Below are 14,797 nucleotides of genomic sequence, written 5' to 3' on the forward strand. Positions count from 1 at the left end.
CCCGGGTCAGGCTCTCCTGCCTCTACAAACATGGCCGCATAAGCTGGCCGCGGCTGCGCAGTCTGCATAGCCGCGAGTGTAGCTGCGCAGTACGCATAGCCGCGAGTGCGGCTGCGCAGCTCTAGGGCCAACCCCCCGATCCACGCTACAGGCTGTTTCCTGTAGCGTGGACTGGGGGGTTGGCCCTAGATCTGCGCATCCGCACTCACGGCTATGCGGACTGCGCAGCCGCAGCCAGCTTATGCGGCCATGTTTATAGAGGCAGGAGAGCCCAACCCGGGCCGTGAGGTCGGGAGCCGGCCCGGGGGGCTATTAAGCGGCGGGGACCCGGCGGAGCGGCACGGAGGGCGCGGACGGCGTCCTCCGCGCCTTCAAATATGAGGCAGGTATTTAATTTTTTTTTTTATTTGGCCTTGGAAGTCCTTTAAGAATTGCAATCAATTTTTCTGACTGATTGTAATATTTCAAAAATATGACCAATGTACCACACACGTATGATAAAAAATGTTTGGAAACTCTAACAAAATTGCTAGGGTGTGTATATTAATAAATTGACAACCTAACACACACCATACAATCTTTAGAAAAGTTGAAGAAAAATATCTGGCATTCCGGATCGATGAAAATCGAAGAAAACAGGAAATACGATCGGATTTTTCAGTCGAATGAAAAAAAGCTTTTGATTTTTTCTGGAGATACGATAGTTTTTATCGAATTGCCGTAAAATCGGATCATTTTATTGTATGGTGTGTGGCCACCTTTAGCCTTAGCTGTTTATTATGAAGATGCCACCTCAGGGCTGTGGAGTAAGTCGAGGAGTCGAGGAGTCAAAGCAATTTTGGGTACCTGGTGTCAGAGTCGGTGATTTCATAAACTGAGGAGTCGGATGATTTTTGTACCGACTCCACAACCCTTTCTTTTATCCCACAACGTTGGTCACAGTTGGTCACTGGGTGACTGGGATCAATATTCAGAAAAGTGGGTCGAGCCTACAAACGCCAATCAAAATTCACCTATTGATTTTCAAGGGTAATATTTAATAGCTGTCATTCTTGCACTCTTAATGGCACAAACCTCAAACCTGGTACAGTTAGTCATTGGGTGCCAATCAGATTTGTTCCATTTCAATGCAAATTATTGATGCCAAAGACAGCAATGCTCACAAACTTGGTCATTGAGTAATTGAGCAATTGTGTGTTAGCGTTAGAAAAAGTGGGCGTAGCCAACACCAGCCAAATACATACCCAGGCAATGGCGGTCATCAGTGAGCAGAGACAAATACAAATTTCACTGGGAAAATGTAAACTACAGCCATTCTTACACTGTTTATAGTAAGGTTCTCAAACTTTGCACAGTTGGTGACTGGGTGAATGGGAATAATATTCAGAAAAGTGGGTGGAGCCTACAAAAGCCAATCACAATTCACCTATTGATTTTCAAGGGGAATATGTAATTGCTGACATTCTTGCACTGTTAATGGCACAAGCCTCAAACCTGGTACAGTTGGTCATTGGGTGAATGGGGTTCAAATTCAAAATAAGTGGTGGAGCCACAGCCAATCAGATTTGTTTCATTTCAATTTCAATTATTGATGCCAAAGACCTTAAAGCTCACAAACTAGGTAATTGAGTAACTGAGTAATTGTGTGTTAGGGATAGAAAAGGTGGGTGGAGCCAACATCAGGCAAATACATAACCAGGCAACGCCAGGCCATCAGCTAGTAATTTATAAATAACTATTGTAAAAAATAAAAAATAAATAAAGCTATTTTATTCATTCTGTTATTTTGATTACAGTTAATGCTGCACACTTATAAAACCACGTAGTGTCTCTTCAAAGCCATGATAGCTGTGTGTGCCTCCTGAAATCTGTTTCTTATGAAATTGGTAATTTTCCATTTCAGTTGTTTTTTTGTTGTTGTTTTTTGAAAATATAATATTCCAAACAAATTTACACAGCCAGGACTTTGGTAGTTTTCAGTGGATACTTAAGGTAGTGCTGATATGACTGTGATCAGCAGGAGAAGACTAGTGTGGCCTCAGTTGTCAAATGGCGTTTCTGCTGGAAACTCTCTCCAATAAGCTTTTAGATTGCAGAATATCGACTGATAAAGAAATTTGCTGATAAGACTTTCTGCTGCAGCTGTATATAAACAAAAGGTGTATGCCATCTTCACCTATGCCCTTATCAGAGCAAAATTACTAATGCAATAAATCTGCATTACATGTAAAGCTTTAGTAAATTAGCAAAGATTTTAAAGCTCATCTCTGTAAACATTCTGGCAAACATCTTCCCAATCTACAAGCCTTTCTGCCCTATTGCTTCCAGTCACTCAAACTATGGGAACCAACAGTAACAGCACAATATTTGCAAAGAGCTTCTCCTGCAGTACACAAAGCGCATACTCTTGTCTGAGCTCATTACATAGTGGTGTGTTATCACAAACATCAGACTAAACAGGGGGCTTTTCAGATTTGATTTAAACTTCTCCATGGTTGGAGCCGTATTGATTGGGTTTGGCAAGGCGTTCCTAAGGGTAAGGGCATGACAGAAGGCTCTACCTCCGAAGGTTGGACTTTCGGAGTCATAACGTTATTAGATCACCATAACTGGTTTAGTAACAATCACGGCTGCTTAACTTACTCTCCCAAAGTGCAAATACTAGAAGTGGCTTTTAGGACACTTGGCGGCCACAGACAGCTCAGCGAAGCTGCTCTATGGCTGTGTAAAGATAGCTGGGAGTAGATGAGTATGCATGCCCCACTCACCTTCATCCATAGTTACGCCACTGAGTGAAGGTTTTCTGTAACAGCTGGTCCTGAGTATGGGGCTTCCCTTGGCCCATCATCATCCTGCTGTTCAGACCGAAAAAAGGGTGGGGCACAGAGAGAACTCTCTCAAAAAGACTGCAGTCTGCTGCTCTGAAAGTCAGTTCTACAGGAGGTGGCTGGCAAAGGTACTCCTGATCTGAAAGTGTACCCAAGGCGAACCTCAGGTCAACAAGTGGATACGTACCTAAGAAGAGGAAAGCCTCTGTAGAGGCTTCCTACGCAAGCCTCTGTTTTGGAAACCCCAAAGAAACCAGACAAGAGCTTGTTAGATTGAAGATCCGGGCCGCACTCCGCTTCATACACAAACATTGGCGTACTGCATCTGTGCGAGTATAACCACACCTGAGCAGTAGCCCTGAGCCACTCCTGTACGAGTGACTCTGTGCTACTGTGCAGGCGCGGCCATGTGCTGGTGCATGTGCAGCATGGCCGCACTTGTGCATGAAGAGAAGCGCGGCAAAGAGTGGCAAAGTCGAGGAAGACACAGGAAGCCTCTACACTGTAGAGTCTACAGGATCCAGAGGCGCCTCTTCTAGATTAATATTCGCTTTTTGACCCAAGGTTTGCCTCCGGTTCACTTTAAAGTGAATTTATCTGACATCTGCTTATACTTGCATAAAAACAATCCCTGCCACTGAGTGCTTACACAGCACCGGGAAATCATTGGACTTTAAAGGAAAACCCCAGGCAAACCTTTACTTTAGCCTAAGATAGAATGGAGAAATTGACTTATAATTGATGTTTGCATCCTTGCTGTGCTTGTTTCGTCTCATTCGCTGCTAGAGACACTAAAAATATTAAAGTTCAGACGTGCTGCAGCCTCACTGATAACTTGTTGCACAGCCATCCAATTAGCTTCATTTCCATCTGCCCAAATGCACACCGAGCAGCATTCACCATTACCCCTTATAAATGCCAATGAAAGGCAGAAGATCCGGGCTGTCAGGTCCTAATAAACAGGTTCCACTATCACGAGAAATGAACGCCTCCAGAGGAAGAGACACAACTCTATTTACACCCAGAGGAGGATATATCACTCTTCCATCGCCTACCAGTGTTTTGACAGCCTCTGGAAAATGCATCATACATCAGTGGTCAGATCTGTTAAAAGCAGTTACTCCAGCAGACGCTTCCTGCTGACAAACACTTCACAGTATGTCAAGATGAGCAAATATCATCCTGCTTGTAACACAGAAGCTACACAGGAGTGACTCGAGATGCCAGAAATCTGATTTCCTATTTAGCCTGGATTTACACCATGCTAAATAGGAGTACACTAAGAGCTCCAATGGGCTTCCCTTGCTTGTGTTTAAGAATTAAACGCACATACAATATATACAGAAAGACAAAAGGGGAAATCGAGAGCCCACAATAGTGTAGCATGTTCTAGTTATATAGATGTGAGGTATTTTGTATGAAATGATCCTCACCGCTAAGGCAACCACTGTATAGGCAAGTGTGGAGATTAGACCTGACCTCATACGGGTCAAGAAGTCACTCAGTAGATTGGAAGAAAATGGGGTAGCATGCCTCCACCAAGGGTGCATGAAACTTGCAAATAATTGTAAAACAGAGGCGCCAAGAAGGAAAATATACACTAAAAACTGTTTAAAGACTAACTGTCAGGCTGCAAAAGCTAATTAAAACCTCTATTCTCCTGTGTTAAACAGTTTAGAAGGAAGCCAAAAAGGCAATACTGAAGTTAAAAATCTCTCTTACTATGATGTGTGCTGAACAGCAAGGCTGGTTATTCCCAAGCTCTGAAGGAGGCCAGCAGGATGCATAACAGATACTGCAAAGCATTCTGAGGCTGCATCTTCTCCCCACTGCAGTACCTTGGGTCATCCCCTTCATTTCCCTATCACGCCCTAAGGCTGCTTTCACAGTGAGAAGTTACAGGCTAATGTTACAGCAGCTTGTAACAGCAGCCAGCATTGAAAAATCACAGGGCACATGTTCCGTTAGAGTATACTGCATGAGTCCGCTATTGTTCCTAGCCACATGGCTAATTAATATTCACTGCACAGTAGTGTTGTCCATTAGGATCTTTTTTGTGAGTCGAATCATCAGGAAGCAGGGAGGATATGACATCACAATTGGCTTCATAGTAGACAGACAAACATGGACCCTGCCATGAGCTGTCAGGAGCATCATTCTCTGCAAATACTATATAAAAATTCTGTGAAATCCAAACGTGGACAGTGAAATGCATATGTAATGTAAGTACAGCCAATATTTATCTACTGATATATGTGTTTTTTTTTCTCTGAGACCCTATACCTAACAGCTCCTCTTTAACCACTTCACCCCAATGAGGTTTTTACCCTAATGGACAAGAGAGATTTTCACCTTTCAGTGCTCATCCCTTTCATTTGCCAATAGCTTAATCACTACTAATCACAATGAAATGATCTATATCTTGTTTTTTTTCACCGCCAATTGGGGTTTTGGGGGTTGATATTTGTTTTCAGTAATTACATTATTTTCTATGCATTTTAAAGGGGAAAACAAGGAAAAAATGAAAAAATACACAATTACTCCAATTTTATCCCCTATATTTTTAATATAAACACTGCTACTGTACATAAAACCCACACATTTTATCTGCCTATTTGTCCTGGTTATAACAAGATTTTAATTATGTCCCTAGTACAAAGTATGGTATTAGTATATAGTATTGGAAATAAAGGTGTAATTTTTTTTTAGGTGGGTTTTTCACTATTTTCACGAGCACATGCACAGGAATGCACGTACACGTGCGGGAGCGCGCATGCACGCACGGGAGCGCGCACAGCAACAGTGCATGACATTTTAAAACATCCTGGAGCCATTAAGAGGCTCCAACAGAACGTTTTAATATGTCTGCATGTCACTAAGTGGTTAAGAAGAGTGGTAGTGATGGACTTTCCTCCCCAATGATGACTCGATTTTATCAAATTTAAAAAAGAAAAACTTTATTGTAATCTCCACAAAGCAATGCGTTTTGCAGGTATGACCCGCTTCATCGGGCAAAATCAAGGAGTAACCAAAACAAGCTCTGTATTAAGCCAAGGTGCTTTGTTTCATACAGAGCCCGTTTTAGTTACAGACACAACGATTTCAATTGGATGTGAAATGGAGGGAACTACTCTGCACAAGGCACCGCTATTATTGTGTTGTCACAATGCCCTTGCCATCAGCAAAACCTACACTAACAGAAGGAAGGGAGCACTGTTCCAATCAGGGAATGCAGCGTGCCAAGGCCTCTCCCCAGTGCCTCCTGGGGAGCACAGTCCAAGTAGAGCAAAGAAGACCGGCGCCGCTGACTGTATTTAAAGCTCTTTAATAGCACCAAGTGGCAGCAGTGACAGACTGCTGTTTCGGTTACACAACCTTTTTCAAACTGCTCAATAGCCATAAAAAATTGACACACGCTGTGCCTTTCCGGGTTGACCTGGAAGTTGTCAGAGCGGTAGCCGCATCGGTATACAATGCGAGCTGGAACGGGAGATATGCCATGCGGGCATTTTTTTGCCATTATAGGACTGCCGATTCTCCAGAGAGGGGGCGGGGAGACCTACATCTTACAGGTACTTGTTTCTATTGGCTACGATATGTGTATCCACGCCTTTCTATCAACTTTGCATATAGGGACACAGTTCTCTATCAGGTCCGTTCTGGGGCCCCTCCCACAGAGGGAGGGTGTATTTAAAGGTGTATGTGTGTCACTTTTTTATGGCTATTGAGCAGTTTGAAAAAGGTTGTGTAACCGAAACAGGTGCTATTAAAGAGCTTTAAATACAGTCAGCGGTGCCGGTCTTCTTTGCTCTAATCAGCAAAACCCAAGCATTTCAATTATTTTATTGAGGCTCATTCAGTCTAGTAGGGCCCTAAGGGCTCGTTTCCTCAAGAGGGCGGTAACAGGAAGTAGGTAAAATAAAAACATCTCTGCTGAAAGGCAATAACTAGAGGTGTTACCTTTGTATGAAAATATGCAGCAGGCACAACTACACAAATAACTTTTCAGTTTGAAAAACGAATGTCCAGCTCCCTGGCGGTGCATTTGTGTCTGGAATTATGAGTCAAAAGCGGTAAATTTTTTTCTAGAATTTTCGGCCTCCAACTCATAATTTACCAAAATATGACAAAATAAAAGCCTGGTAGACATTCTGCATACAAATAAAAGACTAGAACACAAATTTTGTGAATTAATTAAATTTATGAAGACACTTAAAAATTTTGAAACTGTACAAATAAGAGAGTAGTCAAAACCAGAGCAGAGGTCGGTGCAGTTGGCAGGCAGAAAGTAGTCAAAATCAGGGCAAAAATCGGTAACAGTATGGCAGAAGTACTTGGCTTAGAAGCAGTTGGGAACCAAATGGCTATATTGTTACTATCCTGTGCTTTCAAATAAGCTTTTCTGCTATCTCAGCCATAGCAGTCAGGTGACACAGGGGAGAGATCAAATTACAACTTGTAATTAGAGAAAAATGAGGCTAAACTCTCTCTCTATATACCTGTACATACAAACATGTACATACATACATGAACATGTATGTATGTATGTACATGTATGTATGTACGTGCATGTGAATCCATGTACAAGGACGTGTGTGTGTGTGTGTGTGTGTGTGTGTGTGTGTGTGTGTGTGTGTGTATATATATATATACATGCACAGCATATATACACACAATATATATATATATATTATATACAGTGGGTTGCAAAAGTATTCAGCCCCCTTGAAGTTTTCCACATTTTGTCATATTACTGCCACAAACATGAATCAATTTTATTGGAATTCCACATGAAAGACCAACACAAAGTGGTGTACACATGAGTAGTGGAACGAAAATCATACGTGATTCCAAACATGTTTTACAAATAAATAACTGCAAAGTGATGTGTGCATAAATATTCGGCCCCCTTTGATCTGAGTGCAGTCAGTTGCCTATAGACATTGCCTGATGAGTGCTAATGACTAAATAGAGTGCACCTGTGTGTAATCTAATGTCAGTAAAAATACAGCTGCTCTGTGAGGGCCTCAGAGGTTGTCTAAGAGAATATTGGGAGCAACAACACCGTGAAGTCCAAAGAACACACAAGACAGGTCCAAGACAGGTCAGGGATCAAGTTATTGAGAAATTTAAAGCAGGCTTAGGCTACAAAAAGATTTCCAAAGCCTTGAACATCCCAAGGAGCACTGTTCAAGCGATCATTCAGAAATGGAAGGAGTATGGCACAACTGTAAACCTACCAAGACAAGGCCGTCAACCTAAACTCACAGGCCGAACAAGGAGAGCGCTGATCAGAAATGCAGTCAAGAGGCCCATGGTGACTCTGGACGAGCTGCAGAGATCTACAGCTCAGGTGGGAGACTCTGTCCATAGGACAACTATTAGTCATGCACTGTACAAAGTAGGTCTTTATCAAAGAGTGGCAAGAAGAAAGGCATTGTTAACAGAAAGCATAAGAAGTCCCGTTTGCAGTTTGCCACAAGCCATGTGGGGGACACAGCAAACATGTGGAAGAAGGTGCTCTGGTCAGATGAGACCAAAATGGAACTTTTTGGCCAAAATGCAAAACGCTATGTGTGGCAGAAAACTAACACTGCACATCACTCTGAACACACCATCCCCACTGTCAAATATGGTGGTGGCAGCATCATGCTAGGGGGTGCATCTCTTCAGCAGGGACAGGGAAGCTGGTCAGAGTTGATGGGAAGATGGATGGAGCCAAATACAGGGCAAACTTGGAAGAAAACCTCTTGGAGACTGCAAAAGACTTGAGACTGGGGCGGAAGTTCACCTTCCAGCAGGACAATGTCCCTAAACATAAAGCCAGGGCAACAATGGAATGGTTTAAAACAAAACATATCTATGTGTTAGAATGGCCCAGTCAAAGTCCAGATCTAAATCCAATCGAGAATCTGTGGCAAGATCTGAAAACTGCTGTTCACAAATGCTGTCCATCTAATCTGACTGAGCTGGAGCTGTTTTGCAAAGAAGAATGGGCAAGGATTTCAGTCTCTAGATGTGCAAAGCTGGTAGAGACATACCCTAAAAGACTGGCAGCTGTAATTGCAGCAAAAGGTGGTTCTACAAAGTATTGACTCAGGGGGCCGAATAATTACGCACACCCCACTTTGCAGTTATTTATTTGTAAAAAAAAACGTTTGGAATGATGTATGATTTTCGATCCACTTCTCACATATACACCACTTTGTATTGGTCTTTCACGTGGAATTCCAATAAAATTGATGCATGTTTGTGGCAGTAATGTGACAAAATGTGGAAAACTTCAAGGGGGCCGAATACTTTTGCAACCCACTGTATATATATATATCGATCGGTGTCAGCACACACTGAGAATCTGATTATTGGTGATCTGCAGAATCACCAAGAATACAGATGTATACCTGATTATTGATGGCCTGCAGAATCACCAATAATACAGATATGACTAACCTCTGGACACCTATATAGTGTGAGTGTTTGGTGCAACAGTAATGACTTTGAGTAGGACCACCCAAGGAGCAGGCGGCCCTTGGCAGTATGAGGAATACCTCCCTCTGGGAAGTATGAAGATCTTCCAGCAGCCTGAGACTTCCAAAGGGGAAGGAGCCCCAGGCTGAATAGCAGGAAGGCCTATCTCTAGAGAGAGTGATGGCTCGCAAGGTCGGGCAGGCTAGGTCGGTAACACACGGGCAGATAAAGTACAGAGACAGTAGACTGATTCAGTAACCGGGGACAGGCAGAGTTTGGCAACAGGAAGGCAGATATGCTGAGGTACCGAATCAGAAAGCAAGAGCGAGGTCAACAGACCAAATGGTCATAACAGGTAACAAATAAGGCTTAGTCTTGGGTGTGAGGTCCGTGGTCTCGACACCCTGGAACTAGTCTGAAGTATAACACAATAGTAACACAGTGTCCCTAGTCTTGGGTGTGAGGTCCGTGGTCTCAATACCCTGGAACTAGTCTGAAGTATAACACAGTAGTAACACAGTGTCCCTAGTCTTGGGTGTGAGGTCCGTGGTCTCAACACCCTGGAACTAGTCTGAAGTATAACACAGTAGTAACACAGTGTCCCTAGTCTTGGGTGTGAGGTCCGTGGTCTCAACACCCTGGAACTAGTCTGAAGTATAACACAATAGTAACACAGTGTCCCTAGTCTTGGGTGTGAGGTCCGTGGTCTCAACACCCTGGAACTAGTCTGAAGTATAACACAATAGTAACACAGTAGTAACACAGTAGTAATCTGGCTCAGTGTGAATTCCCAGGTCCTCCTGGTTCTAACACACTGTGGGATCTGACTATGGTCTGAGTGCTTTCACGTAAGTGTTCGCAACGGCAGACAACTTGAGACTGACCAGCAATAACTATATATAGAGCGGCGCTCCCTGGCGCCACGCAGCACTGATCAACCAATAGCCGCCCGCTCTGAGATCAGCTGACCAACCTGGTCAGCTGATCCCTCTCCGTTTGTCATAAAGGTTCCGCCTCCGCGCGCGCGCGCGTATTCCTCAATCTGTGTGCACTAACAGGCCCAGCCACATCAGACGCATGCCGCCGCGTGTCAACCGCTTGAGCTGAATGCGGAACCAGCCGCCTCGCTGCCAGTCCGCGTGGCGGCTTTTCCGCAATCTATTACATGAACATCTTCAGGTCCACTTTAAAAATTAGCCCCGCCCCCGCCGCGTGACATCACGACTCCCCCGCCGCCACGTACTGATTGGCCCTGGAAGGATAGAGGGTACTTGGGGATCCCGGCGGCCGAAAAACTTCAAAAAAAGGTTAGAGGGGAGAAACCTGGGTCCCGCTGGCAGCGCTGATCACGCGCAGGACCCAGGTAAACAAAGCAGCAGCAACATTCTTCACAGCCCAACCTGAGCACGGCCTTACCACTGTGCACATAGAAATCACAGCCCGTGCTCAGGTCGGGCTTACCGCCAGGGAGGCTACAGGAGACTAGAACTCAGAACGTCCTCTCTGCTCTAAAAGATACACAACAGCATAATAACCATTACAGAGAAACATTTATGTGTTACAGCTGATACAGATCCTGCAATAAATCTGCAGTGTTTCTACTTCATGCTTTCATGGAAGCAGACATATTAACATTCTGTGCTTTCAAATGAGTTTACCTGCCGTGGCAGTCAGCTAACACAGGGAAGAGATCACATTACAATTTGTGATTAGACACAAATGAGAGGGAATTAGACAGGTTGCATTTTTTCCGTTTTCCTTCTGTCCTGTGCAAGGGTTCAGGTCCACTTTAATAATTAAAATTCACACTGCTCAACATAACATAACACTTTTCTGAACTTGCCTTAGCTTGTTTTGAGTTTTGTAGGGCTTTAACATCAAAAAGACCCATTGTTAAAAACCTGAGTACGGCAGATAAAAGAGTGGATGCACACATCACACATATCTCTAAGTGACTCATAGAACTGATTGACAAATGACAATGTGCATCACTGCTCTGCAGAAATCATTGGCCTGCATCTCTCTGAACCCTGTGTGAGACTTATGTGGCAATTTCAAGGACCGTGCTTGAGGCACTAGTCAGCTCTGGTTTTGCTGTTCTAAGCTCCTGGATCCACTGCAAAATATGGCAAGCGCTGCATGGATTTGTTGTTCCCACCCTATGTTGTGTAGATTTCCTGTGTTCTTCAATTCCACTTTACAAAGCAGAAACACAGTAAAATACCGATAGCTTCTTAATTAACTGGCCCTAGTGTATTCGTGATTGGGGCATTTCAACACATGCGCCAATAGATAAGAAAGTGATCACATTGACTCAAATATGTAAATATGTTTGTGAATAATCCATCATAATGGCCAGACCTGTGGATAATAATCCCCCCCCCCCCCCCCCATATCCGCAGGTATTGCCCCATCCAGGTACAGACGCAAGTCTTGGCACTGTCTCATTTCTCTCAAAACCTCCAGAAGTGTTCCAGAGTTCTCAAAAGGAGTAGGAAGATGACAGGAACTTGTACCAGCACCCAGGAAGAGGTAAATCTAAACCACAGGAACAATCTCTTACACACAGTTTGCCCCTCACACACCCCCCATGTGTTCACTAACAGATGCTTTTGTTTGGACACTCTACATGGGTGGATGGGTCCCTAGAGGATATGGGGGAGACACATGAGAACATGACTGTGAGAAAACGCGGAAAAGCCGCCGCATGTACTGACAGTGAGGCAGCTGGTTCCGCGTCCAGCGCGGCGGTTTACACGCAGCAGCGTGCCTTTGGTGTGGCTGAGTCTGTTAGTTCACACAGGTTTAGGAATATGCGCACTGAGAGGCAGAACTTTTATGACGGCCAAGAGGGGACCAGCTGACCAGGCTGGTCAGCTGACGCCAGAGCAAGTTTCTATTGGTCCATCACTTAGAGGTGGCGCCAGAGAGCGCTACACTATATATAGTTGCTGCTGGCCAGTCACAAGTTGTCTGCCGTAGCGAACACTACGTGGAAGCACTCAGACCTTAGTCAGATCCTGCAGTGTGTTTGAACCAGGTGGACCTGGGAATTCACACTGAGCCAGATTACTTGTATTGTATTCTGTTTATGCTTAGACCAGTTCCAGGGTGTAGAGACCACGGACATCACACCCAGACTAGGGAACCTGTGTTATCAATCTGTTTATGCTTAGACCAGTTCCAGGGTGTAGAGACCACGGACCTCACACCCAGACTAGGGAACTTGTGTTACCATTCTGTTATACATCAGACTAGTTCCAGGGTGTAGAGACCACGGACCTCACACCCAGACTAGGGAACTTGTGCTACCATTTTGTTATACATCAGACTAGTTCCAGGGTGTAGACACCAAGGACCTCACACCCAGACTAGGCATTGTTATATCTGCTATGACTTATTGCTTTCCTGACTACTCCTCTGATCTCTGATTCGGTACCTCGCACATCTGATACTCTGTTGCCAAACCCTGCTTGCCTTGGATACCGAATCAGCCTTCTGTCTATGTACCTTATCTGACCGTGTGTTGCCGACCTGGCTTGCCCGACCACGAGAGCTATCGCTACTATTAAGAGATAGTCTCCAGATCACTCAGTGACATTGGTCTTTATTTTTTTTTTTTTTATTTATTTTTTTTTTAACTTCTTTTTATTGACATAAAAGAATAATACAATCCAACAAGCCTGAAACATATCTGGAATATCAGCTTAAGTTTACATTAACATGCAGATCATATAAATCGCAGTCATATACAGTCATGATGGTATATTGTACAGGAGAGCATCCTACGTTGCCAGATAATTTAACAGGGTCACTTATACAACCCAAGTGCCAACAGGGCACTTGTATAACATCCTACTTCTACATGGGGGTATGTCATGCAGTCTCGCAGTACTTTTTTAACTAGGTATTTGAGTCGTCATTCTGGTGGAGAGTCCAGTGTTTCCTGGGAGTCGAGTCAAATATCCCATATTTTCCCAAATTTCGTGGGTGCACCTCTATGAGTGAAAAGGATCTTTTCATATTGAACCACTTCATTGACTAAATTTTTCCAGTGTTGAATCTGGGGACAGTCAGCAGCCAGCCATTTAAGTATTATAGTTTTCCGAGCTAGAAAAAGTGTTTCCATCAGGAAAATTTGTTTGTATCGCTGGTTGTCATCCTCCTCCATTACACCAAACAGGCACAATAAAGGAGCAAGAGGGACAGAAGTACCTACCATATTAGCAAGACATTGAGTTACCTGTACCCAGAAAGAGGACACTTTGGGACACTGCCAAATTAAGTGGAGGAAGTCTGCATCCGAGCTCCCACATTTAGGACAGTCTGCTGTGTCTCTAAGATTTTTAGATTTCAGCGTCACAGGTGTCCAATATGCTTGATGTACAATGTATAGTTGGATTAGTCGGTTATGAGCAGCTGGGGAAGCTAAACGAACTGAGAGAAAAATATCTTCCCAGTCTTCCTCCTGTATTTCTAAATGTTGAGTATCCCATTTGGCAGGTCCCTTCATGTCTAGACCTTCAAATTTAGCGTTCAATAGATGGGTATATAGATATGATGTTAAACCTTGGGCACCCTGTGTTTTTAAGACTCCAATCAAGGGATAGTCAGATATGGGAAGGCTACTTCTACCGAACTGGGCTCTAAGAGAATGTGAAAGCTGGAATGACCTAAGATAAGAGGATCTAGGGACCTGAAACCGATTTGTAATCTCTTCTGCTAAGAGAATCAGACCAGTATTGGTCGTTACCTGTGATACGTTTATTAAACCTTTATTGACCCAGAAGATTGGCTCAGGGATAGACAGCAGGTGTGGAAAGCTGGAGTTCTCCCATAAAGGGGTTTCAAGAGGGATGTCAGAGTATTTATAAGTTCGCTTTCCACAGCGCCAAACTTGTAGTGCCAGCTTGTGTAGGGGCAAAAGAGAGGCATAGGAGTTCCCAGCGCCAGCTTCCAAAAAAAGTAAATACATTTTCACCACGAAGATTCTGGGCCAGTAGCATCTCACTAGTCCATTCAGTATGGCATCCACGCCTGAATGTATCTTAACTGGCCGGCCAAATAATATAGAAAGAAATCAGGGAGGGCTAAACCACCCTCATCTAATGGCCTAGTGAGTGTCTGTAGTTTAATCCTAGCTCTCTTATTGCCCCACAGGAAGGAAGCAACCTAGCTGTTTAGTTTAGAGAAGAATGACTTGGGGATGGGGACTGCCGAGTGCTGGACCACATATAGAATCTTAGGGAGAGAAATCATTTTTATTAAGTTCACCCTTCCCACTACTACCAAGGGGAGAGAGCTCCAAGCTTTGCACTTGGCTGTTAATTCAGATAGAAGAGGTGAAATATTGGCATTAAAGAACTCTGCTGGGTCTCTGGTTACTACTATTCCCAGGTACCTAAACTTCTGAACTATCTGTAGGGGGCACTCAACTGAGTCCAAACTGATAGCATCAGAGTCCAAGGGCATAATGCATGATTTTTCCCAATTTGTCTGCA

General features: G+C 43.9%; 1 protein-coding gene across 6 annotated transcripts in view; it reads right to left on the reverse strand.

The window, feature by feature from the left end:
• The window catches only part of RAB26 (RAB26, member RAS oncogene family), a 704,373-nt gene that overhangs the window by 614,043 nt on the left and 75,533 nt on the right, over positions 1–14,797 (reverse strand). Inside the window, exon 1 of one of the 6 annotated variants that reach the window (XM_068244333.1) lies at positions 3,884–3,917. The exons of 4 other annotated variants lie outside the window; for them this stretch is intronic. In XM_068244333.1, the coding sequence (XP_068100434.1) occupies positions 3,884–3,916 (33 nt within the window). In that variant the 5' untranslated portion in view covers position 3,917. Of the gene's footprint in view, positions 1–3,734; positions 3,752–3,883; positions 3,918–14,797 lie in introns of those variants that run through there. One more of the 6 variants, XM_068244335.1, reaches the window with a different exon arrangement.

The sequence above is a fragment of the Hyperolius riggenbachi genome, chromosome 7 (genome assembly GCF_040937935.1).
Source record: "Hyperolius riggenbachi isolate aHypRig1 chromosome 7, aHypRig1.pri, whole genome shotgun sequence".
Lineage (NCBI taxonomy): Eukaryota > Metazoa > Chordata > Amphibia > Anura > Hyperoliidae > Hyperolius > Hyperolius riggenbachi.